This window comes from Phocoena phocoena, chromosome X, assembly GCF_963924675.1.
Source record: "Phocoena phocoena chromosome X, mPhoPho1.1, whole genome shotgun sequence".
Classification (NCBI taxonomy): domain Eukaryota; kingdom Metazoa; phylum Chordata; class Mammalia; order Artiodactyla; family Phocoenidae; genus Phocoena; species Phocoena phocoena.
Window position 1 is genome coordinate 61,516,080 of NC_089240.1, and position 27,329 is coordinate 61,543,408.

At 44.9% G+C, this 27,329-nt stretch overlaps 2 protein-coding genes and 1 non-coding gene across 3 annotated transcripts in view; 2 read left to right on the forward strand and 1 right to left on the reverse strand.

Moving 5' to 3' along the window:
• ERCC6L (ERCC excision repair 6 like, spindle assembly checkpoint helicase) overlaps positions 1-22,538 on the reverse strand; it is a 59,584-nt gene extending 37,046 nt beyond the window's left edge. Inside the window, exons 1-2 of the mRNA XM_065900980.1 lie at positions 22,516-22,538; positions 6,368-6,439 (exon numbers count right to left, since the gene is read on the reverse strand). Of these exons, the coding sequence (XP_065757052.1) occupies positions 6,368-6,435 (68 nt within the window). The 5' untranslated portion in view covers positions 6,436-6,439; positions 22,516-22,538. The remainder of the gene's footprint in view (positions 1-6,367; positions 6,440-22,515) is intronic.
• Positions 1-27,329, forward strand: part of PIN4 (peptidylprolyl cis/trans isomerase, NIMA-interacting 4) — an 80,018-nt gene that overhangs the window by 47,831 nt on the left and 4,858 nt on the right. The window lies entirely within an intron of this gene.
• Positions 4,267-4,373, forward strand: LOC136143196 (U6 spliceosomal RNA). The gene has a single exon (XR_010657891.1). It is a non-coding gene; the product is annotated as a U6 spliceosomal RNA (small nuclear RNA).

A 27,329-nucleotide genomic window follows, 5' to 3' on the forward strand; every position in this document is an offset into this window, starting at 1 on the left:
TCCCCCAATGAGGATTAACTAGGCAAATATAAAGGAGGCCTAGCACCTAAGGACATGATCTATACCTGGGGCGAAGAGTTGAATCACCCTGGCACTGAGGGATAGATATTTTGATCATCAACGTCTTCTATTGAAAAACTTGCAATCAAAAGGGGAAATGAAAGAAAAAAAATCTGCACTGATTGAAGTATGAGGAAGTCACTCTGGCCTATACATGGTTTAACTTTAAAAAGCAGCCTAGGGCTTCCCTGGTGGCGCAGTGGTTGAGAGTCTGCCTGCCAGTGCAGGGGACACGGGTTCGCGCCCCGGTCCGGGAAGATCCCACATGCTGTGGAGTGGCTGGGCCGGTGAGCCATGGCCACTGAGCCTGCGTGTCTGGAGCCTGTGCTCCGCAGCGGGAGAGGCCACAGCAGTGAGAGGCTCGTGTACCGCGAGAAAAAAAAAAAAAAAAAAAAAAAGCAGCCTATTTTGTGGCCTTTCAGACATGCATTGTACATCTCCTTTAACGTTGAGGAGGGGAATGCATTTGAAAGTCAAAATGGAGTAACTATGGTAAAACTAGGTGACCACTGTGGATGTGATTCCAGATGCATTTATTCCTGTATTGTTGTGAACTTGAATTTTCTGAGCTATATCAGACTCTGGGATGCCACAAGAATTTAAAAATTCCCCCACCCTCTTCAACGAGATTTTGGTTAAAGATTTAAGAGGATTACACCTGGTTCAAGGTGGAGTAGAGGCCTTTCCAGCCAGAATAGGAAAAGCATCTGGAAGTGACAAAAACACTTCTTAAGGACATTATTCCTAGGTACTGCCTTTCCTCTACTATTCAGAGTAGCAATGGATCTGCTTTTGTCGCAGAAATAACACAAACAGCAAATAAAGCTTTAGGTATAAAATGGAAACTTCACTCAGCATGGAGACCCCAATCTACAGGAAAAGCTAAGAAGATGAATCACAGGAAACCCATCTAAAATGGGACAAGGTCTTGCCAATTCCTCTCCTCTGTATACTGGTGGCCCCTAGAAGCTGGCTAGGATTGAGCCTTTATGAAATTATATACAGGAGACCATTCTTAGCTTCTAAGAGTAAAAAGAAAGAGAAACATTTCTAATGTAGGAAGAAAAAAATTAAACAGTATGTAAAACAGGTTGGTCAATTGTTAACTGCTATGCATAAGTTTATGTTCCACAGGTCTCCCCGTTGCCTGGAAGTTCCCTTACATCCCTTCAAAGCGGGAGACCAGGTGCTGCTGAAGGTTTGGAAAAAACAAGGACCAGAGTGACAGCTGGAGGAAAAATGGAAGGGGCCATACAAGATGTCCTCCTTACTTTTCACACCTCCTTAAAACTGGATGGAGTTAAACCATGAATACATCACACTAGAGTAAAAAGATTATCTGAAACCGATGAACCCAGCCTGCCCCCAGCCTGCCCACAGCAGAGGAACAGACCTGCAGGAAATCGATGTCTCACCCTTTGGGAAATCTTAAGTATTTGTTCCAACAACCAGAATGAAAGTTCTGTTTTCTTATCCTTTCTCATACCTTTTACCTACAAAACTATAGATTCATATGCTGACTCTTTCGATAATTCTAACTGCTAGATATGTGGTCAGTTTCCTACTTCCAGGTCTTCGGGATTGCCTTGGTGGGTTTCCTCCCTTACAAGGGAATGGTTTGGAAACAACTGGCTTCAGACATATTCTCCTGAATTCCTAAGGAAATTAGATCTATTCTGTCTACTAACGTTCTAGTTGTCACTCCTCTTACCTCTAACCTGGTCTGTTGTATCAAAATGGCAGAACAAGGGATTGAGATCTTAATCATATAAGACTCAGATCCAGGACTTGGAACTCAAATATTTCTAATTTGGTATCTATTCCCCAAAATTTAGGCAGGACTATGCCCCATCTCAGCAGAAGTAGTCAGAGCGGTTGTTGACCCGTTCCCTAAAAGATCTGGGGAAACATAAAACCAAAGTGGGGATTAAAACCGAGTCCCCTGCCGAGTTTATAATTAACATCTTTATCCAAAACGATTGTTTCCTTTTCTCATCCAACATCTGTTCTCCTCAAGACTGAGGAGTATCAAAGAAAAGGGGGACGTGAAACCAAGCAGGGCCCGTGCGGCTCCTGGACACGGACGCCTTTTTGTCCCCTGTTTCTTGTAGGCAAGACTCCAGCGGCCAGGACCTCCCCTGAATTCCAAAGGGCAGATTCAAACATTTGCTAATTAATGGGGGTGGGGAACAGCCAAGAAACCACCTGAGGCAAGATTAAAAGGACCAGAGAAGCTCATCAAGATTAGGAGAGGAACACCTGAGACCCTACACACACCCTAATCTTGTCAGCAACCCCACCTTGGGAAGCATTGTTATAAAACTCATCAAATCCTCCTGGGGGGGGCGGTGGGGACACATAGTTTTCGAGGCAGGAGGCTGCTGTGTCCCCCTTTGCCTGGCAAAGTAATAAAGCTACTCCTCCAAAGCTCTGTCTCCTGCGTATCTATTAGGCAACACTGGGGAATCAGCACAAGCTGCTTGCTCAGGGAAAGGATGGGGTGGGGGACTAAAGGTCTTAAGCCTTATCCCCATTTTCCAGATGAGAAAATTGAGGCTCAGAAGTCAGGGGACTTACTTGAGGCCTCCCAGCTAACAAGTGCCAGAGTCATAATTTGAACCCCAAATGGCCCAACTCTGAAGCCAGCACTCTACCCCCCACACACTTCCTCCCTCTATTTTCCCCAAGTCTTCTTTAAGGAAGTCATGTAACTCAGTCCAAAGATGTGTTTCACTCCTCTGTAAGACCTTTTGTCTTCTAACAGCCTTAAAACATTCTTTTTTTGGAAAGGGAGATGGAACTATTCCACTGCTCCAATTGATTTCTTTGTACTACAACAAAATTTAAAACTTCTGTGCATCAAAGGACACAATCAACAGAGTGAAAAGGCAACTTACAGAATGGGAGAAAATATTTGCAAATCATACATCTGGTAAGAAGTTAATATCCAGAGTATATAAGGAATTACAACTCAACAACAATGAAACAAGCAACCCAATTAAAAAATGGGCAAAGGACTAGAATAGATATTTCTCCAAAGAAAATATACAAATGGTCAATAAGCACATGAAAAGATGCTCAACATCACTAACCATTAGAGAAGTGCAAATCAAAACCCCAATGAAATACCATTTCAATATCGTTAGGATGGCTAGTAACAACAACAACAACAACAGAATAAGTGTTGAAGAGAATGTGAAGACATTGGAACCCTTGGGCACTGTTGGTGGGAGTGTAAAATGGTGCTGCTGCCATAGAAGACAGTATGGCAGTTCCTCAAAAAATTAAAAGTAGAATTACCATATGATCCAGCAATCCCACTTCTGGATATATACCCAAAAGAATTGAAAGCAGGAGCTCAAAGAGATATCTGTACACCCACATTCACAGCAGCACTATTCACAAGTCAAGAGATGGAAGCAACCCAAATATCCATCAACAGATAAATGAATAAACAAAATGTGACCTTATGCATACAATGGAACATTATTCAGTCTTAAAAAGCAAGGAAATCCTGTCACATGACACAACATGAATAAATCTTGAGGACATTATGCTACATAAAATAAACCAGTCATGGGCTTCCCTGGTGGCGCAGTGGTTAAGAATCCACCTGCCAATGCAGGGGACATGGGTTCGATCCCTGACCTGGGAAGATCCCACATGCCTTGGAGAAACTAAGCCCGTGCGCCACAACTACTGAGCCTGCGCTCTAGAGCCCATGAGCCACAACTACTGGACCCACATGCCACAACTACTGAAGCCCACGCACCTATAGCCAGTGCTCCGCAACAAAGAGAAGGCACAACAATGAGAAGACAGATCACCGCAACGAAAGAGTAGCCCCTGCTCGCCACAACTAGAGAAAGCCTGCACACAGCAAAAAAGACCCAACACAGCCAAAAATAAAAATAAATTTATTTTTAAAAATTAAAAAAATAAAAAATAAACCAGTGACAAAAAGACAAATACTGTATGATTGTACTTATATATAAGGTCCCTAGAGAAGTCAAATTCACAGAGAAAGTAGAATGGTGGTTGCCAGGCGCTGGGGGAGAGAAGAATGAGGAATTCTTGTCTAATAGGTATAGAGTTTTAGTTTTGCAAGATGAAAAGAGTTCTGGAGACGGATGATGGTAATGGTTGAACAACAATGTTAATGTATTTAATACCACTGAACTGTACGCTTAAGAAGAGTTAAAATGGGTGCTCACTTTGGCAGCACATATACTAAAACTGGAACAATACAGAGAAGATTAGCATGGCCTCTGTGCAAGGATGACACGCAAATTCATGAAGCATTCTGTATTTTTGGAGTTTGGGATTAGCAGATGCGAACTATTATATATAGAATGGATAAACAACAAGGTCCTACTGTATAGCACAGGGAACTATATTCAATATCCTGTAATAAACCATAATGAAAAAGAATATGAAAAAGTATACCTGAAACTAACACGATACTGTAAATCAACTATACTTCAATTTAAAAAGATTTTTTTTAATTTTAAAGACTATATATAAGTATAAATGAATCACTTTGCTATATACCAGAAACACAACATTGTAAATAAAAACACTTCAATAAAAAATAAATTTAAAAAAAATAATGGTTAAGATGGTAAATTTTATGTTGATTTTATAATAATTTAAAGAAAATTTTAAATGCTCATTCCCACATCACCATGTCCTCCACCCTTAGCCATCTGGTGAATGATTAGTTTCTCAACACCAATGTCTCCTCTTATGAGCCCTTCCCTTAGCTCACTGATCCTTGTAGTTGGCCATTCCCTCCTGTAGTATGCCTTGCACATTGTACCTCTTACAGCACTTATCAAACAATATAGCAATTATGGTCTACCTATCCCTTTCCACCACTAGATTATAAGCAGTTTGGGGGCAGGGACAGTGTTTTACTCCTCTCTGTATCCCCTAGGCCTGGGGCTTGGTAGACTGGAAAAACCCAAGAAAGGCTTTTGTAGGGGGGTATCTTAAAATTAATGTTTATTTTTGTATATTAAAGCACAGCATACACAAAAATCATTGAAAAACTACAAAAGGAAAATATTTTACCATATATAACAAGAATTTCAAATCTTTAATATGTTAATATATATTTAAATAATTTTAAAAAGCTAGTTCCAAACAGAAAGATGAGTGTTGAACCTTGACTGAAAATGTATACATTAAATTATAAACGTAAAATAGAATAATAGAAAATATTTAAATTTAGTAAGAATAATATCATAAGGCATTACCAATCTTTATTAAAAGAAAATGGATTTCAAAATGGTAATTTTGTGATACAGCCACTATGGAGAACAGTATGGAGGTTCCTTAAAAAACTAAAAATAGAACTACCATACGACTCAGCAATCCCACTACTGGGCATATACCCTGAGAAAACCATAATTCAAAAAGAGTCATGTACCAAAATGTTCATTGCAGCTCTATTTACAATAGCCAGGACATGGAAGCAACCTAAGTGTCCATCCACAGATGAATGAATAAAGAAGATGTGGCACATATATACAATGGAATATTACTCAGCCATAAAAAGAAACGAAATTGAGTTATTTGTAGTGAGGTGGATGGTCCTAGAGTCTGTCATACATTGTGAAGTAAGTCAGAAAAAGAAAAACAAATTCCGTATGCTAACATATATATGGAATCTTAAAAAAAAAAAAGATTCTGAAGAACCTAGGGGGAGGGCTGGAATAAAGACCCAGATGTAGAGAATGGACCTGAGGACACGGGGAGGGGGAAGGGTAAACTGTGACAAAGTGAGAGAGTGGCATGGATATATATACACTACCAAATGTAAAACAGATAGCTAGTGGGAAGCAGCCGCATAGCACAGGGAGATTAGCTCGGTGCTCCGTGTACACCTAGAGGGGTGGGATAGGGAGGGTGGGAGGCAGACGCAAGAGGGAGGAGATATGGGGATATATGTATATGTATAGCTGATTCACTTTGTTATAAAGCAGAAAGTAACACTCTACTGTAAAGTAATTATACTCCAATAAAGATGTTTTTAAAAATGGTGATTTTGAAAGCTGTAGACCCGAGAAAGCCTGGATCGATTGAAGTTCTGGCTCTTAAGGAGTTCATACCGGAGTTACTTGACCCGGGGCATCGGGGGCTCCCCAGGCTTTAGAAACCACGCCTCCTCCGAGAACACGGCCGCGCGTCTCCTAAGGCTCCACCTCAACAGCTTGGGCCCCTGGGAGGGTCCAAGGGACCCCACACCCACACCCACTCCCGGCCAGGGCTTGTGAACTAGACCCGCCCAGCGACCCAAATGTACCTCAGGTAACGGGCAGCCTGCTCTGGGCTTAAGGCCCCAGCTTCCGCAAACCCTCGGGACGCCTCCATGACCCTCAGATCGGGCTCCGTGTATCTCGACCGCGGATTGAACTTCCCTCGTTCCCGCCCTGCGCATGAGCCTTGCGCGTGGAGGCGGGGCAGGGCCAACGGACAGTGTAGCGGCCGGCCAATCCACTGCACGAGCTCCGGCGCCGCCGCCTGAGCCCCGCCCACGAAGGTCGCGCGCATGCGCCTACGCGCGCTTTGAGGGGGGGTGTAGAGGAGGTAGCTGAGCCCGTGGCGGGTGCTGGGTTGTGTCCTCTTGTAGTCTCTTGCATTTTCAATCTAGTCCAAACCACGCTGCGGCGAATTCTTGTGTGCGTGTGATATCCTTGTGAGTGGAGTAGACCGCCTGATGTGATCTCAGTCGTTTTAGTGGCCCTTAGAAACCTCCACAGCCTAGAGCCCCAAATATCCTCCCTTCCCTGATCGCCAACGTCTGGTACCGAGCGTGTTTTGAATTCATACACCCTAGGAGGCATAGTCCTCGTGATTTAAACTCACAGTAAAGAAGAATCTTCAAGAACCAAGCCAAAAGTCTCATTTGAGAAATAAGTAGTGCTGTTGTGTATGGTCACCACCATTTCTTCAGAAGCTCCAACTGAGATGCAGTCATATTTTCAAAGGCAGAGCTCAGGGCTTCAGGTAACGTGGTGACTGAGTTTAAGTGGCTTCCTTGGGCAATGCTAAATAGGTTTGTGAGCCAACAAAAATTGTCCTTTTTCACATGCTGGCAAGAACATGGACATTAAGATTCCTCGACGCACTAATTAACATTCAGTATTTGAAAACTCACCTATTGACCCAGTCATACGCCTATCACATATCCAGAAGATTTTAAGCTTTTTGTAAATTTCATAGAACGTTAGTGTTAAGGGAAACACCGACTGAAACCACCCGTCCTGGCCAGGCACCATAGTAACCACTTGCGTGAGTTATCTTAAAACAGGAGGTCCTGGTAAGGAATACGGAACTAACAAGCTACCAGCAACCAGAGTTAAAAAGGGAACTTAAAGAAGGTGGTCTACTTTCTGGTTTATATGACTTTAAGTCATATGTTCATGTGACTTTAGGCCCTCTGTTAAGAGGGCTTTTAGTATACCACTACTATCCCCATTTTTCAGATGTGAAAATTGAGGCTCAGAGAAATAAATTGACTTGGCCTAAGGTTCCAAAGCTGGGAAATGGTAGGGCCAGAATTCCATACCAAGTCTATGTGAACACAAATCTGTGCTCATTCACAGTGTCACACTGCCTATTGCTGCAAAGAAGAGGGGAGTGGTGGGAAATGAGGTTTCAGGGTTAGTTGGAAGCCAGTTTGTGAAGGAGCTTGTTTACCCTGCTGAAGTGTTTGAATCACTTCTTCTCCTGGAGGCAAGTTTGAATTGGGGATGGGGGGTGGGGAGTCAAGTGTATAGGTGCCCTGGGTACCCAAAGGATGAGGGTGGTGAGAAGAAGGGCTGGTGGAGAGAACTCCATTGAAGAGAGAGATATGAGCACAAAAATCTTTATCTTGAGTCTGAGGAAGGCCATCTCTAGTTGTGCTTTGGCTCAGTGTCTGCCATCATCACTCATACCCTTGGAATTGTTGAGAACCCAGGATGAAGCAAAGCAGAACCCTGATTGCTGCCTTAGGCAACTGCCCCTATGTTGGCTTTGGAGAAAAGCTAAAAGGAAGGCCCTCAGGAGCCATGCTACTCCCTGTCTATTTCCCTGGGACAGTGAGCTCCAAACGCCCTGATCATTAGATAAAAGGACCAACCCTCCTGCTTACCTGCCCTTAGGCTACTGGATTTTTCTCAGTGCCATTTTCACACAGCCACAGGACTCCCCCTCTTTAAACACAAAGTCCTCCAGCTCTCCTTCCCTCCCCCTCAGTCCTGCAGTAGCTGCTTCCTTTGGGCCCTTCTCAGTGCCTTCTGGAGTGCCAGCTCCCACTACAGGGTGCCAATGACCTAGGAAACTTGCCACCCATGACTCCTAGTCCTCCTCTGTAAATGGTCACACACATTCAGAGAGGTTGGGGAGGATTTAGAGTGGATAAACGGAGAGAATGAAAAGAAGATCAAAATAAGAGTTACCACTCATACTGAAGAATAAAAACCATATGATCATCTCAATAGATGCAGAAAAAGCTCTTGATAAAATTCAACACCTATTTATGATAAAAACTCTCCGGAAAGTGGGCATAGAGGGATCCTACCTCAACATAATAAAGGCCATATACGACAAACCCACAGCAAACATCATTCTCAATGGTGAAAAACTGAAAGTATTTCCTCTACAATCAGGAACAAGACAAGGATGTCCACTCTCACCACTATTATTCAACATAGTTTTGGAAGTCCTAGCCACGGCAATCAGAGAAGAAAAAAATAAAAGGAATACAAATTGGAAAAGAAGTAAAACTGTCACTGTTTGCAGATGACGTGACACTATACATAGAGAACCCTAAAGATGCCACCAGAAAACTACTAGAGCTAAACAATGAATTTGGTAAAGTTTCAGGATACAAAATTAATGCACAGAAATCTCTGGCATTCCTATACACTAACAATGAAAGATCAGAAAGAGAAATTAAGGAAACAATCCCATTCACGATTGCAACAAAAAGAATAAAATACCTAGGAATAAACCTACCTAAGGAGGTAAAAGACCTGTACTCAGAAAACTATAAGACACTGATGAAAGAAATCAAAGATAACACAAACAGATGGAGAGATATACCATGTTCTTGCATTGGAAGAATCAATACTGTGAAAAAGACTATACTACCCAAAGCAATCTACATATTCAATGCAATCCCTATCAAATTACCAGTGGCATTTTTTACAGAACTAGAACAAAAAAAATCTTAAAATTTATATGGAGACACAAAAGACCCCGAATAGCCAAAGCAGCCTTGAGGGAACAAAATGGAGTGGGAGGAATCAGACTCCCTGACTTCAGACTATACTACAAAGCTACAGTAATCAAGATAATATGGGGGCTTCCCTGGTGGCGCAGTGGTTGAGAATCTGCCTCCCAATGCAGGGGACACATGTTCATGTCCTGGTCTGGGAGGATCCCACATGCCGTGGAGCAACTAGGCCCGTGAGCCACAACTACTGAGCCTGCGCATCTGGAGCCTGTGCTCCGCAACAAGAGAGGCCGCGATAGTGAGAGACCCGCGCACCGTGATGAAGAGTGGCCCCCGCTTGCCACAACTAGAGAAAGCCCCTCGCACAGAAACGAAGACCCAACACAGCCAAAAATGAATAAATAAATAAATAAATTTATTTTAAAAAAGAAAAGACAATATGGTAGGGCTTCCCTGGTGGCTCAGTGGTTAAGAATCTGCTGGCCAATGCAGGGGACACGAGTTTGAGCCCTGGTCCGGGAAGATCCTGCATGCTGTGGAGCAACTAAACGCATGCGCCGCAACTACTGAGCCTGTGCTCTAGAGCCTGCGAGCCACAACTACTGAGCCCGTGAGCCACAACTACAGAAGCCCACGTGCCTAGAGCCCATGCTCTGCAACAAGAGAAGCCATCGCAATGAGAAGCCTGTGCACCACAATGAAGAGTAGCCCCCATTCGCCGCAACTAGAGAAAGCCCACGTGGAGCAACGAAGAAGACCCAACACAGCCAAAAACAAATAAATAAAATTAATTAATTAATTAAAGAAAAAAAGACAATATGGTACTGGCACAAAAGCAGAGATATAGATCGATGGAACAGGATAGAAAGCCCAGAGATAAACCCACGCACACATGGTCAACTAATCTATGACAAACCAGGCAAGGATATACAGTGGAGAAAAAAACAGTCTCTTCAATAAGTGGTGCTGGGAACACTGGACAGGTACATGTAAAAGAATGAAATTAGAACACTCCCTAACACCATACACAAAAATAAACTCAAAATGGATTAGAGACATAAATGTAAGACCAGACACTATAAAACTCTTAGAGGAAAACATAGGAAGAACACTCTTTGACATAAATCACAGCAAAATCTTTTTTGATCCACCTCCTAGAGTAATGGAAATAAAAACAAAAATAAACAAATGGGACGTAATGAAACTTAAAAGCTTTTGCAAAGCAAAGGAAACTACAAAAAAGATGAAAAGACAACCCTCAGAATGGAAGAAAATTTTTGCAAATGAATCAATGGACAAAGGATTAATCTCCAAAATATATAAATAGCTCATGCAGCTCAATATTAAAAAAACAAACAACCCAATCAAAAAATGGGCAGAATGGGGGCTTCCCTGGTGGTGCAGTGGTTGAGAGTCCGCCTGCCGATGCGCGGGACGTGGGTTCATGCCCCAGTCCGGGAAGATCCTGCATGCCGCGGAGCGGCTAGGCCTGTGAGCCATGGCCACTGAGCCTGCACGTCTGGAGCCTGTTCTCCGCAACGGGAGAGGCCACAGCAGTGAGAGGTCTGTGTACCGCAAAAAAAAAAAAAAAAAAAAAAAAAAAATGGGCAGAAGACCTAAATAGACATTTCTCCAAAGAAGACATACAGATGGCCAAGATGCACATGAAAAGCTGCTCAACATCACTAATTCTTAGAGAAATGCAAATCAAAACTACAATGAGGTATCACCTCACACCAGTTAGAATGGGCATCATCAGAAAATCTACAAACAACAAATGCTGGAGAGGGTGTAGAGAAAAGGGAACCCTCTTGCACTGTTGGTGGGAATGTAAATTGATACAGCCACTATGGAGAACAGTATGGAGGCTCCTTAAAAAACTAAAAATAGAACTACCATACGACCCAGCAGTCCCACTACTGGGCATATACCCAGAGAAAACCATAACTCAAAAAGACACATGCGGGGCTTCCCTGGTAGCACAGTGGTTGAGAGTCTGCCTGCCGATGCAGGGGACAAGGGTTCGTGTCCCGGTCCGGGAAGATCCCACGTGCCGTGGAGCGGCTGGGCCCGTGAGCCATGGCAGCTGAACCTGTGCGTCCGGAGCCTGTGCTCCGCAATGGGAGAGACCACAGGTGTGAGAGGCCCGCGTACCGCAAAAAAAAAAAAAAAAAAAAAGGACACATGCACCCCAATGTTCACTGCAGCACTATTTACAATAGCCAGGTCATGGAAGCAACCTAAATGCCCATCGACAGACGAATGGATAAAGAAGATGTGGTAGGGACTTCCCTGGTAACCACTGGTTAAGAATCGGCCTGCCAATGAAGGGGACATGGGTTCAAACCTTGGTCTGCGAAGATCCCACATGCCATGGAGCAACTAAGCCCGTGTGCCACAACTACTGAGCTAGCGCTCTAGAGCCCGTGAGCCACAACTGCTGAGCCTGTGTGCCACAACTACTGAAGCCCGTGTACCTAAAGCCCGTGCTCCACAACAAGAGAAGCCACTGCAATGAGAAGCCCTCACACCGCAACGAAGAGTAGCCCCTGCTCGCCACAACTACAGAAAGCCCATGTGCAGCGACCAAGACCCAATGCAACCAAAAATAATAAATAAATAAATAAAATTAATTCTTAAAAAAAAAAGATGTGGTACATATATACAATGGAATATTACTCAGCCATAAAAAGGAACGAAATTGGATCATTTGTAGTACGTGGATGGATCTAGAGACTGTCATACAGAGTTAAGTAAGTCAGAAAGAGACAAACAAATATCGTATATTAACGCATATATGTGGAACCTAGAAATATGGTACAAATGAACCGGTTTGCTGGGCAGAAATAGAGACACAGATGTAGAGAACAAACATATGGACACCAAGTGGGGAAAGTGGCAGGGGGGCTGGTGGTGGGATGAATTGGGAGATTGGGATTGACATATATATACAGTAATATGTATAAAATAGATAACTAATAAGAACCTGCTGTATAAGAAAACAAATTAAATAAAATTAAAAAAAAAAAACAAATCCAGTGCCAAGGGCCCCATCTCAAATCTCCTGGAGCTATCTTTTTCAGAGATATGCTTGTGTAGCCAATAGCCCCAGTTACTGCAGTTACAAATCAGTATAGTGTGTTCAGACAGCCATCCTCCTATGATTCATCAGGGAAGTGAGTAAATAAATTAAGTGTACTGAATTGCTTTAGAGACCAGGGAATGAAAAATATATGCTTATTTCTCTTCTATCTTTTGTATTCCTTTTCAAACAAATAAGTACTCCATAAGCATTAATTTTAAAAAAATGAGTTACTACTATATTCCATTTTGTGTCAGGCCCTGTTCAAAGCACTTTACTTTTATTAACTCTCTTGGCTGTTCCTCATTTCACATCTACCCCCAAAGCAAGGGCTTAAATTCTCACTGCTTCTCTCAAGGCAATGGAGTTTTTTAAACCTTCCCTAATTATTGTTAATTTTTAAAGTGTGATGGTGGTATTGTTGCATGTTTTAAAGCCCTTATCTGCTAGAAATACATAACGGAGTATTCTCAGATAAAATGATATGACACCTGGGATTTACATTAAAATACTCCAGTAGAGAGAAAAATGAGAGACAGATGAACATGGATTGGCAAAATGTTGATAATTGTTGAAGCTTGTTACAGAGGTTCATTATCCTCTTCTCTCTACTTCTCTGCGTGTTTGAAATTTTCCATAATAAAAATTAAAAAAAAAAACCTAAAAAAAAATAAAAACCTTTGCTTTCTAATCTGCAGATTACACTGAGTCACCCACACTCACAGACCGGAAATAAGATAATGAGGCCTTGTGGGAGAGTTCAGAATAGGTAAATGGAGAGATGGATGAGGCAGAATACGAACAACAGCTGCTACTGGGACTTCCTTGGTGGCACAGTGGTTAAGAATCTGCCTGCCAATGCAGGGGACACGGATTTGAGCCCTTGTCTGGGAAGATCGCACATGCTGCAGAGCAACTAAGCCCGTGCACCACAACTACTGGACCCACGTGCCACAACTACTGAAGCCTGTGCTCCGCAACAAGAAGCCACCGCAATGAGAAGCCCACACACTGCAACGAAGATTAGCCCCCACTCGCCGCAACTAGAGAAAGCCTGCACACAGCAACAAAGACCCAACACAGCCAAAAAATAAATTAATTAAATAAATAAATTTAAAAAAATAAAAAAGAACAATAGCTATTACTAATAGAGCACTTGAGTGCCAGGCCTTGTTGTATGCGCTTTACATATATTAACTCTTTTAATCCTCACAACAACCTTGTTAGGTAGTGTATATCATTATTAAAATCCCTTTATAGATAAGGAAACTGAGGCACAAGAAAGACTGAATAAGTTACACAAGTTTACACAGCTCGTGAGTGGTAAAGCTGAGTTCCAAACACAAGCAGCCTGTCTTTTGACTCTTTGCTCTTAAATACAATGCTAGTTAGATATAGAAAGCAGCTGATAGGTGAAAAGAAGGATTCATTCTTCTATTATTCATTTATTTAATAAATATGTGTTAAGCCTTTACAAGATGGCCAGGCAAGGATATGGGTGCTAGGGAACAGTGGTGAGCAAAACAGACAGATTCTTGCTATCAAGGAGTTTAAATTTTGATTGGGGGCTGGGGGTGGGTACACTTGAAACAATGATCACGCAAGTATATGGAAAATTACAAACCATGATGAGGTTTGTAGGCAGGAAAACTCCAGGGAGTTCTGAGAGCATCTGATGGGGTACCTGACCCAGCCTGGAAGGGCTGGGAAAGGTTTCTCTGAGAAAGTAGTATTTGAGCTGACAGCTGAAGGATAAAGAGGAGTTAATTAAACAAAAATAATAAGAAAAAGGGAAGGCAAGAGCATTTCAGGAAGAGGGAAGAGCATTACTAAAAACCCTGTGACAGGAGAAAGCTTGATGCACGGGAAGAATTGAAAAGGATAGGGTGATTGGAGCAAAGTGTAGAACGCTAAAGTTGGAACCGTTTTCTGGAGTCAGTGCAATGTCACAGGTGAGGGAACTGCCACTGGGAAAGAAGGGAGTGGTTTGTCTGAGGTTACACCCTGAATCAGTGGCAGAAATGGGATTCAAAGCTAAGTTCCTTGACTCCCAGCCAAGTGCTCTTTCCAGCACAGACCTCGGCTTCCCTGTATATGAGGAGGGAAGCCAACTTGGTGTCAGCAAAATGCTGCTCTTGGGGACTGAGAATGGGAGAGGGTATTTTTAGAGAGAGGTAAAAATAACCAAATGAAGTCTTCATGGGCAAGGAGATCAAGAGTGGGTTGGGGGCATAAAAAATAGGAAAGTGATTTGGAAACAGAAAGAATTTAATTTGTGATTCCCAGATACCTAATTAGGCTTTCCTCCCCTATTTCTAGCTAGGGTTCTAAAGTGGGTGGAGGTTTTGTTGGCGGGTGGAGAAGGGGCCTGAGACTGAGGTCTTAATTCCCTCTTTTGTGGGTGAGAGGCGTCTGTTCCAGGGGAAGCAGGAGGGAAGGTGCTTGGAGGAGGTGAGTCATCTCCAGCTCCGCCAGCAGGGGGAGACGGAAACCAAATTTCCTAAGAACGGCAGCTGGCCGGGCCCCAGGGCTGGAAAAATTATTTTCTTTTTTAAAATTAACTTTATATATTGTATTTTTGGCTGCACTGGGTCTTCGTTGCTGCACGCGGGCATTCTCTAGCTGTGGCAAGCGGGGTCTACTCTTCATTGCGGTGCGCGGGCTTCTCACTGCGGTGGCTTCTCTTGCTGTGGAGCATGGGCTCTAGGCACGCAGGCTTCAGTAGTTGTGGCACACGGGCTCAGTAGTTGTGGCACACAGGCTTAGTTGCTCCACGGCATGTGGGATCTTCCCGGACCAGGGCTAGAACCCATGCCTCCTGCATTGGCAGGTGGATTCTTAACCACTGTGCCACCAGGGAAGCCCCAGGGCTGGATAAATTCTTATTGGAAACTAGTCAGGTCAGCCTGAGATGCTGTGGAAATGACAGGAACTGAGAGGAAAGAGGGAGCCAGGAGTTAGGATTATCCACAGGGTCTTTGCACTATATTGCAAAGTCTGATGAGTGCTTTCTAAACTGTCTCCTAGGGTTTGGGCTGAAGCAGGCACCAAAGGGGAGGGAATCCTTTGACAAGAAGGACAGTGCTGCTGCAGAAAACATTGCATCCTCCACTCTCTTTGGGCTACCACATCCACTCCCAACACATCACAATTTTGTCTGTAACCTCATCCTCTCTCCTGAGTTTCAGACCTATATGGCCAGATGGCTACAGGACATGTCTTCCTGGAAGCTCGAACTCAACATGACACTGACTTCATTTCCTACCTTCCCCTACACCTGTTCCCTCAATATTCCCCGTCTCCATGAATAGCACTACCAATCCCCCAATTGTTCAAGTCAGAAACTGGGAGGCCTCTTTCCAATCTACCAATATATTTTGGAGGTAGAGGTACTGTTGCCTCTACCTCCAAAATATATCTCAAATCCAACTGCCACTGCCAATCTCCACTGCCACCATTCTGGTCTATGCCACCATTATCTCTAACCTGGCTCACTGCAATAGCCTCCTGACTTTCTTCCAGCTTTTATATTTGTGCCTGTTGCTCATTGTCTCCGCACCCAGAAACCAGAGTGATCTTGCAAAAACACCAATCTGATCATGTCATGGGCCAGTCTAAACCCTTCAAAGCCACCTCTTTGCCCTCAAAATCAAATCCTGCCTTCTCACCATGGCTTACAAAGCCTCCCTGATCTGGCACCTGACTGCTTCTCCCGCCTTATGTCTCACTTCTTCACAGCCCCTACACACAGACACACACACAGACACAGACACACACAGACACAGACACAGACACAGACACACACACACACACACACACACACACACACACGCCATGATCGTCTCAAACTGAACCACCTCCACTTACTCAAATCTTGCCTCTAGGCCCTCTCATGTGCTGTTTCCTCTGTCTGGACTTTCCTTTTTGTCTCACTATCCCCTAATCCACTCCTTGGCTCTCAGGTCTCCCTCCTTCCAGAGACCTTCCATGATCCTTCTCAACAGTGGTCCTCTGTGACGCAATGTGACACACCTTGCCTTTATCTTTAGATTTAGTCCATGGAATGTGGCTGCCTGATTACCTCTCTGGCTCCCCATGTTCACGTGAGCTGTGTGAAGGACAGATCTGTCTTTTGCACAGTTACAGCTTCACAGAGCTTAGCAAGTACCTAAACGTAGTAGCTGATAAGTAAATATTTGTTGGAGGGATGGATGGATGAATTGTCAATTCACCAATCCTAAAGGAGAGCAATGGGCACCATGTTAGTGAGCTCGAATGAGGCTGTGGGTGGGATTGATATATCCAAAACAATAATAGGGACCAGGAACCAGGGAAGAGGGGAGGTCCAAGCATGCCCATCCCAACCACTCCTCTTGCCAGCATTGCCCTGTTTCCCTCTTGAACCTGCTTCAAGAGGGGCCTGGAAATAGCGTAAAGGAATCTGAGTTACACCCAGGAACAAGATTTTCCTTTTCTATTCCTTTCCCAAATCTTGGGCAGGGACAAAGTCATGCATGCTTGGCTGTGAGATGGATGGGCTCTAGCCAGGTTGGTAGATTCTCTGGATGTCCTGTACCCACTTGTTCCCCAGGTCAAGGGCATTTCTGGGAGCTCCCTGTGAGTTCCTTTTCAGCTTCCTCACCCCCACTGAAGCAGCAGAGAAACCCTCCCTACATGGATGGGTGCCTCTCCCAAAAGATGGAATCAAGGCTCCACCCTGGAAGCGCAAGAAGAGATTCCTGGAGGTGTCGGGCGGGGTGGGGGAGGACCTAATCTTAACCTCTGTGATCCTTTTTCTTGCCTCTTTGGCACTAAAAGAGACAGACAGTAAAAACTACAAGCTCTCGTGTGGGCGATGAGGGTTACGTTTTTCTCCAGCCCTTCGAAGGCCTTGGCCCCCTGCCCAGATCTGAGTCAGGAACTGTATGTCCCAAAGAACTGGCTTCCCAGCCATCTGCTGTGAGCTTAAAGAGCCTAGGGGCCCTCGTGGGATGCTTTGTTCAAATTAGCCAAGAAGGGCAGGGCTGAGGACAACACAGCAGGAGGGACATTGGCCAGTCTAGGCCTCTGAAGGTGTAGAGGGAAGGGGCAGATACATGACACCAGGGCATGTTGAGGGCATGGCAAATCCCCAAGCAGAGAGCTCCTCTCACAGTCCAGCTGCACTGCTCCTAGAGCCAAGCTTTCCCAGCTCCCCTTCTGAGGGAACTAATGGCTCTGTGAGCACCTACTTTATGCCAGCCATTTCCCCTACAACAAGTAAGAAATGACAGTTCTCCTTGACCAGCCACAGATATCAAAACTCAGGGAGGTTAATTGCATTATGTAAGGTCATGAAGCAAGTACACAGAGACCAGGACCAGGCTATCAACTCTCAGCCCCTTGGTGAATGGTTGCCAAGGCTACTAGAAAGTAAGTCTCCCTATCAGTGAGCAGGTAGGCAGACTGAGGATGATGGCTGAGAGCAGATACATAAATTCACACTCCTTCTGTGCCTGGGATATAGCTTGCTCCATTCAGGAGAAAACTTATCTTTGTCCCTTTGACACACACCATCTCAAGGTGATAAGAATGGGTCAAGCAATAAGGTCAAGTTTCACATGAGGAAAATTTTAGGGTGGAGACAAGAAAACACTTACCCAAGGTCTCATATCAGAGGATAAGAGAACAATTCAGATGTATAGACCTGTCCAAGAAGCCAGACAGATCCACAGGAGGAAGACTGACAAGGCACCCCTCACTCCTAAAATCTTCACAGACCTGGACGTTCACATAGATTGAAGAACCAGTCCTCAGGCATAGTGGCCAGGGGGCAGATTTGTAGACCCATAAAAGTAGGGAGCCTCTGGGGCTGATCTTTAGTGTACCAGGAGTTCTCAACCCTAGATTCATATTAGAATCACTGGGGATCTTTTAAACAGTGATTATATTTGCAATACATGTATCTGACAAAGGACTAGTATCCAGAATATATACAGAGTTCCTACAAATCAACAATAAAATGATTGGGGACTTCCCTGGTGGCGCAGTGGTTAAGAATCTGCCTGCCAATGCAGGGGACATGGGTTCGATCTCTGATCCGGGAAGATCCCACATGCCACGGAGCAACTAAGCCCATGTGCCACAACTACTGAGCCTGCACTCTAGAACCTGCGAGCCACAACTACTGAGCCCACACGTCACAACTACTGAAGCCCACGTGCCCTAGAGCCCGTGTGCCACAACTACTGAGCCTGCATGCTGCCACTACTGAAGCCCTTGCACCTAGAGCCCGTGCTCCACATCAAGAGAAGCCACCCCAATGAGAAGCTGACACACTGCAACAAAGAGTAGACCCCGCTCGCCGCAACTAGAGAAAGCCCGCACGTAGGAATGAAGACCCAACACAGCCAAAAATAAATAAATAAAAATAAATTTAAAAAAAAGACTTATGCAGTTTACCATGTGTTAATTACACCTCAATTTTAAAAAATCATGCCCAGGCCCCACCCCTGACTAATTAAATCAAAAATCTCGGGCTTCCCTGGTGGCGCAGTGGTTGAGAGTCCGCCTGCTGATGCAGGGGAAACGGGTTCGTGCCCCAGTCCGGGAAGATCCCACATGCCGCAGAGCGGCTGGGCCCGTGAGCTATGGCCGCTGAGCCTGCGCGTCCAGAGCCTGTGCTCCACAGCAGGAGAGGCCACAACAGTGAGAGGCCCGCGTACCAAGAAAAAAAAAAATCTCTAGAGGTGGGGCCTGGGCAAGGGCATTTAAAAAATCTCCCCAGGTGACACTAATGTGCAGCAGTCTGAGAACCACTGATTAATATATTACTGCCACCTTTCCCTAGCAACAAACCCTCTCAGCATCCTGGGTCATGGAGGCTTTTCAAAGATACCCGTTGGAAAAAGTCCCTCCCACTATCACCAGCAGAGGTGGGAACTGAAGGTAAGTGAGGGTAGGCACTTACCAATATATCTTGGACAGTGTTTCACATAAAAACATAAAGACACCCTGAGAAAACCATAATTCAAAAAGAGGCATGTATCACAATGTTCACTGCAGCACTATTTACAATAGCCAGGACATGGAAGCAACCTAAGTGTCCATCAACAGATGAATGGATAAAGAAGATGTGGCACATATATACAATGGAATATTAGCCATAAAAAGAAACGAAACTGAGTTATTTGTAATGAGGTGGATGGACCTAGAGTCTGTCATATGGAGTGAAGTAAGTCAGAAAGAGAAAAACAAATACCGTATGCTAACACATATATATGGAATCTAAAAAAAAAAAAAAGGTTCTGATGAACCAAGGGGCAGGACAGGAATAAAGACACAGACATAGAGAATGGACTTGAGGACACAGGGAGAGGGAAGGGTAAGCTGGGACGAAGTGAGAGAGTAGCATTGACACATATACACTACCAAACGTAAAATAGATAGCTAGTGGAAAGCAGCTGCATCGCATGGGGAGATCAGCTTGGTGCTTTGTGACCACCTAGAGGGGTGGGATAGGGAGGGTGGAAGGGAGACACAAGAGGGAGGGGATATGGGGATATATGTATACTTATAGCTGATTCACTTTGTTATACAGCAGAAACTAACACAACATTGTAAAGCAATTATACTCCGATAAAGATGTTAAAAAAAAAACATAAAGACACTGAATTTTACACTTTAAAATGAGTGAAGTTAATGTTATGTGAATTTCATCGCAATTTAAAAAATAGTAAATAAAAACCTCAAGAGCTTCCTTTGTTTTAATGGCTGCGTATATGCCATTGTAAGACTGCATTTTAACTTATTTGACCAGTCTTGTTGATGGATATTTTTTCTAATCTTTTGCTATCACAAACATTGCGGCAATAAATATCCTGGTACATGCATTTCTGTGAATATGTGTGAGTATATCTGTAGGATAATTTCCTAAAAGTGGAATTGTTGGGTCAGAGTGTATGTGTCTTTCTCATTTTGATAGAACCTGCTAAATTGCCCTCCATAAGGGATGGGCAAACTTACATTCGCATGAGCAATATATGAGGGTGCTGTTTCCCCACATCTTTGCTAAGTGTTTTCCAACCTTCTGATCTTCACCTTTCTGACTATTAAAAAGGCATACCTGATAGTTTTATTTTGCACCTCCCCTGAGAGTAAGTCTTCACTGAGACACGTCAAGGGCATTCAAGTGGAGGGCAAGGGTATTGTTTTGGAGGCAGGGAGGGAGGCATTTATCCCCACCCCCAACTCCCATTTCTGTTCTAGCCTATTGTTAGCTTTGAACAAGTCACCAAGAATTCCCAGAACTCTTAGCTAAATATTAAGGACTCCCACATGTCTTTCTTAGGTCCAAACCTCTCACTTGAGCCCCAGACTCCTATACCAAGGCGTCCCTGAGATCTCACACTGAAAACATCCAAAAGAGAAGTATTGATTCCCAACCCTCAAACCTCATCTGCTCTAGTCTTCCCCATCTCTATGTATGACACCACCATCCACTCACTTGCTCAAGTCCCAAACCCAGAAACTAGAAGCGTTGTCTCTTCTCTGTCCCTCATCTAATCCATCACCAAGCCCAGTGGGCTCTGTCTTCAAAATACATCCTGAAGCTCTCCACCTCTCCCCACCCAACTGCAAGCACCCAAGCCTAAGCCACCTGGCATTTACCAATGGCTTCCTAACCAGCCCCTGTACTCCTATTCCTGTCTCCCAGTCCATTTTTCTTATTAGTAAAATCTAATCCGTTCTTCAAACAGCAGCCAATAATCTTTTTTAAAAATATAAACCAGATCACATCACGCCTTCGCTTAAGACCTTTCAGTGAGTTCACAATGCACTGAAAATACCATCCAAACTTCTTACTGTGGCCTGCAAATCCCTAGTGACCTGGCCTGTCCGAATCTCATCTTGTTTGTTCATTTCACCTCAACTACATTGGCTTTCTGGGAACTACCAAGCCCATTTCCACAGAGGGTCTTTACATTTGCTATTCCCTCTGCCAGGAACACCTTCTCCTAAAATCTTAGTATGGCTGGCTCCTTATCATTTAAATCTCAGCCACCTCTCCCTCAAGACCTTCCTGTTTATATCCTTTAGAGCCCTTACTACTATTTAAACTTATCTCCTTTCTGCTTACTTCCATACTGTCTGTTCCTCCTCTAGAACATTAGCTCCATATCTGGATGTCCAATACCCGAAATAGTTCTGGCACATAGTAGGTGCTTAAAAAGTGTTTGGAATGAATGAATAGTTCAACAGCGCTTTCTTGTTTTCAAAGCCTTCTCTTTGTCAGGATCTCAGATTTAGATACAGAGGAGGCGATTGGAGAAGGAAGGGTTGTTTTCCATCTCCCTGGAAGGAACAAAACTGATTTTAAGGACTTTAAGGTCTGCGTCTATCCAAATAATTAGCAAAAGTCTTATCTATTCCCTAACTAAATCTCTCCTTGGAAACACTCAGGGAGCCTCTTTTGAATTATCGCGTGTCATTGCAGGCAATAAAACGTCCTTTCTTTGTCAATATTCTCTGCTTCAAATTTGTCACTAATTCCAGCTGGCCTCGTCCCAGCCCATCTGAATGACCGAAAGGCAGAGTGAATACAATTTAATCAGTGGCTTGGCCCCCGCGGGATGAGCTGGCAGTGTCTCTGTGGGCCTCATCGCCAAAAGGTGTTCAAGGGGCCGTGATTTTTGCACTGAACAAAGGCGGGCCAGCAGGGCTCTCGCTCCTGCGGCGGCGGGGGAATCTGGCAGGCGCTGGCTCCGGGCGGGGGCGAGGCGGCAGGGGGAGCCGCAGAAAGGCGGGGAGAAATAAATGGGAAAGGAGACAATCCCACAGAGAAGAATAATCATTGTTCTCATAACCGGCCCTCGATTTACAGTTGTACAAACTGTTCCAGCCATTATCTTGTTTCTGCCCCACGACAGCCCGCGTGCGGGTTAGTATAATATCCGGTGGTAGCAACGGGGAAACCGAGGCTCCGGGAGGCCGGCTTGGGAGTGCGGCTGTACCCCGGGCCCTGCCGGCCGCCCGGAGCCCGGTGGCGCCGGGGCCGTTGCTATGGCATTTCTGGATTGTCACAAGTGCCCAGGAAGCATACAAATCGACCTGCGTGAGACACAGCCCTGGGCAAAACAACTTCCAATTTACTCGCAATAATTACCACCCCCAGATAATCGCCTGTACCCGGGCGGGCGCGGAGGGCTTGGCTGGGGGAAGGGAGGGAAGAGGCAAGGGAGGGAGGGAGGGAGGCCGGGCAGAGGTGGCCGAGCCGAGGTTGGGGTTTGGGGCGGGGTGGGGGAAACAGAGAGGGAGTCTTCCTGCACTAGGTACTGAGGAGGGTACTGAGGAGGGCTCAGTCCTGTGCCCATTGAAGAAAAACACGCGACCTAACAGTTTCAAGTTAAGTTTGGGGGGTGGGGTGGGGGGAGGGGGACCTTACTGAGGACTGTAGCCCGGGAGTCAGCCTCTCACACAGCTCTTAGGAGCCGCTCCTGAAGAGGTAGGGGAGGAGCCAGGATACACAGGATTTTTTTTTTTTTTAACCTGGGAAATACATAATGTCAAGCATACATCTTGGGAAAAGTTACTGCTAGTCATGAGGATCAGCTATCTCAGTTAATTATTTTAGTGCTTTTTCTACGTATGAGTAGATGCAAGAGTCTGGGGTCATTGAAATTCTTCCTTAGATATGACATCTTAACTATCTAAGGCCAGTCAGTATCCAAAGCAAAGGAATGTTTTGTTTTTCTCCATTTGAATTCCCCTCAGGGTGCACCTTGAAGGGATGCATGTGGGGGGAGGCTGCAGTGGCTGACCGCTTGATGGCGGCAACATTTGATGTTTACTGGAGTGGCGAGCAATATTCTTTGTCCGCACCTGTTTGGTTCTGGAAGCTCAACATTCTGGATGGATCATATCAAGGCATTTCATTCAATATGTACTGGGCACTTTTGGTGGTGGACACTTTGCCTGGCATTAGGGCTGCAAAGGCCATTCTGTGGTGGAGTATGTCACAGACTCCTGGGAGACACACACACACACACACCCAGGCACATACACAAGACACACAAACAAGGTACAATTATAAGGGCCATTATTCATTCAACATATATTTATTAAGTACCAGGCATTGTGCTGAGAATACAGCAGTGAACAAAATGGACATAAATCCCTGCCTTCATGAAGTTTACGTTGGCGTGGAGGGAGACCAACAATTTTTTTCTCAAATAATGAAAGTATACTGTTGGTTGGTGTATTTGTCTGGGTTCTCCAGAGAAACAGAACCAATAGGATGTGTATATATACATAAAGAGATTTACTATAAGGAATTGGCTCACGCAATTTTGGAGGCTTGAGAAGTCCAAGACATGCAGTGGGCAAGCTGGAGCCCCAGGAGAGCCAATGGTATAGATAGTTCCAGTCCAAGTCCAAAGGCCTGAGCCAGGAGAACTGATAGTATAAGTTCCAGTCCAAGTCCAAAGGCAAGAGGGAACTGATATCCCTCATGCAGAGAGAAAGGATTTCTTTCTTCCTCAACCTTTTATCATATTCAGGCTTTCAATGGATTGGGTGAGGCCCATTCACATTGGAGAGGGCAATCTGCTTTTCTCAGGTCTACCGGTTTCAAATGTTAATCTCATACAGAAACACCCTCACAGACACACCCAGAGATAATGTTTAGCCAAATATCTGGGCACCCCATGGCCCAGTCAAGTTGACACATAAAATGAGCCATCACAGTTGGCGATGAGTGCAAACAAGGGAGAAAAATGAAACAGGCAAGTAGGAACAGGAAGCCAGGAAGCATTGGTAGGGCAGGGGTGGAAAATTTTAAACAGGGTGATGGCGAAAGTCTCACTGAGAAGGTGTCATTTGAATTAAGACTTGAAAGAAGTGAGGCAGCAAGCTGTGCAGATTTCCAAGAATGTTCCAGGCAGAAGAAACAGTATATACAAAGGCCCTGAAACAAGAGCATGTCTGGTGTATCCGGAGGAGCAGGAGTGAGTCCAGAATAGCCAGAGCAGAGTGTGCAAGGGAGAGAGGGTTAGGAGAGAGGCAGAAACAGAGCACACAGGCCATGTAGGCCAACATAAGGACGGACACTGTAAGTGAAACAAGAGCCAGGGCAGGATTTTGAGTTGAAGACACATGATTTGACTTGTGTTTTAATGGGCTCCCTCTAGCTTCTGTGTGATAAATAGACTGTGTGTGTTTTGAGGCGGAAGGTGGTGAGGGGCAAGGGTGAAGCAGTTAGGAGCACTGTGGGGGGGGCAAAGGAGCACTTAGGGTACCACTGTAGTAATCCAGGTGAAAGATGATGGGAGCTTAGACCAGAGTGGTGCCTGTGGAGATGGTGAAGTGGTAGATTCTGGATATACTTTGAAGGTACAGCCAATGGGATTTGCTGATGGATTGGACATGTGGTAGGATAAAAAGAAAGGAGTTGAAGGTGATCAAGGAGGAACATGTCCTGGGACGGGCAGTGCGGTATAATCCGGAGAGAGTTTAAGTTCATAGGGACTTGGGAGTTAAATTGCGCTAGATCCCTGCCCTTCTCGGCTGTGGGACCTTGGGCAGGTTGCTTTCTATCACCGAACCCGGGTTCCTTTACCTGTAGAACCTCACAGGGCTGCTGTGAAGATTGAATGAGGTGAGGTATGTAAAACCCCCAGGGCTACAGCTGGCACAGAGTATGTGCTCCCTGAGCACTTGCCCCTCTGCCCTTCCCTTTCTGGGGAAGCTGAAGAAGCTTCATAGGAGGGCCAACCAACATTGGATGGGACTGTAAGGATGAGTGGGGCTTTGTTAGGAGGAAAAGAGGGGCAAAGGGATTCATCCTTCACAACAGGCAGGGTGAAATGGAGCCAATGGCCAGGCAGGCCTTAGTAGACCTCCTACGGTGGGGAAAGCTGCAGGAGGACAGGGAGCATCTGGGCATAGAAAGAGTGTGAGGCATGTTCATTGCAGCTCTATTTACAATAGCCCGGAGATGGAAACAACCTAAGTGCCCATCATCGGATGAAGGGATAAAGAAGATGTGGCACATATATACAATGGAATATTACTCAGCCATAAAAAGAAACGAAATTGAGCTATTTGTAATGAGGTGGATAGACCTAGAGTCTGTCATACAGAGTGAAGTAAGTCAGAAAGAGAAAGACAAACACCGTATGCTAACACATATATATGGAATTTAAGGGAAAAAAATGTCATGAAGAACCTAGGGGTAAGACAGGAATAAAGACACACACCTACTAGAGAACGGACTTGAGGATATGGGGAGGGGGAAGAATGAGCTGTGGCAAAGCGAGAGAGAGGCATGGACATATATACACTACCAAACATAAGGTAGATAGCTAGTGGGAAGCAGCCGCGTAGCACAGGGAGATCAGCTCAGTGCTTTGTGACCACCTGGAGGGGTGGGATAGGGAGGGTGGGAGGGAGGGAGATGCAAGAGGGAAGAGATATGGGAACATATGTATATGTATAACTGATTCACTTTGTTATAAAGCAGAAACTAACACACCATTGTAAAGGAATTATACTCCAATGAAGATGTTAAAAAAAAAAAAAAAGAAAGAAAGAGTGTGAGGAAAAGAAAGTCATGTGCGAGGAAATGGGCCCCAACAGGGAGTTGTGAGAGGATGGGAGGCCAACCTCCTTCCTCCCTGGCTCTGCCTTGGGCCAGCCTCGGCCCAGAGGATCTTTGAAACCTTCTGAATTAAGGGATGAAGCTGGTTGGAGCTATGGCACACAAATTCCCACATGGTGAGGGGTAGCGAGCTCTGCGCTGTGCGGAGTCACATGACAAACATCTGGCTTGGCCACTGACCAGGACAGCCCGCCCCTCCCACCCCAGTGGTACACATACTGATTGTGAACATATGGCCCCCAAGGAGGGGGCTTTCCTAAAGAGCCATCTTTGCCTTCTGCCTGAATCACCCTGGCCTTGGACCTACCACTAGGGCCTCCTTACTCCCTTACTCCTTGCATGAAAACATGAATTCCCCTTACATGGGACCAATAGGCCCGTGCCAAGGAACCCCCCTCCAGAACCACAAACACCAACCCTCCACTTCATGGGAGGCTCAGGCAACAGACTGCCTGGGTTTCCATCCAGCCCCATCCCTATTCATTGTGTGAACTTGGGCCAAGGTTCTTGACCTCTCTGAGCCTTATTTTCTAGCTCTAAAAGGAAAGATATAAATGACACCTCCCTCGCAGACTTGAGGAGAGGCGCAAATGGGATTATATGAGACTATGATCCAGAGGCTCTAACTACTGAAAAGATGTAGATTCTACCTGTAAACCACCCCCCCACCAAATCTACACTCAATACTACTGCTATCAGTAGGTGATTCAGAGTAGAACTTATTACAGAATGTAAAAAGGGAAAGTCCAACCAAGTTCGGATTTTTCCTGTGATGACTGCTTTGATGGAGTCTCTTGAAATATCAGCTATCATATTCTTTCCTCAAACACTTTTGTTGTTGTTCCTGCTATACGAATGCCCTAAGCATTTTTTTAAACATTTTAAAAAATTAATTTATTTTTGGCTGCGTTGGGTCTTCGTTGCTGTGTGCGGGCTTTCTCTAGTTGCGAGGAGCGGGGGGCTACCCTCTTCATTGCGGTGCGCGGGCTTCTCATTGCGGTGGCTTCTCTTGTTGCAGAGCACGGGATCTAGGCACATGGGCTTCAGTAGTTGTGGCTTGCAGGCTCTAGAGCACAGGCTCAGTAGTTGTGGCACACGGGCTTAGTTGCTCTGCGGCATGTGGGATCTTCCTGAACCAGGGTTAGAACCCATGTCCCTTGCATTGGCAGGCAGATTCTTAACCACTGCACCACCAGGGAAGTCCTGCCCTAAGCATTTTTATTGAGCAATTGGGCCCTGGAGAATTTGGATTTGGAAACTGTAATGGGTCAGATACATTCTTGTTGGCCAGGATCAGCTAACATTCAGTAGAGTTTACTACATGC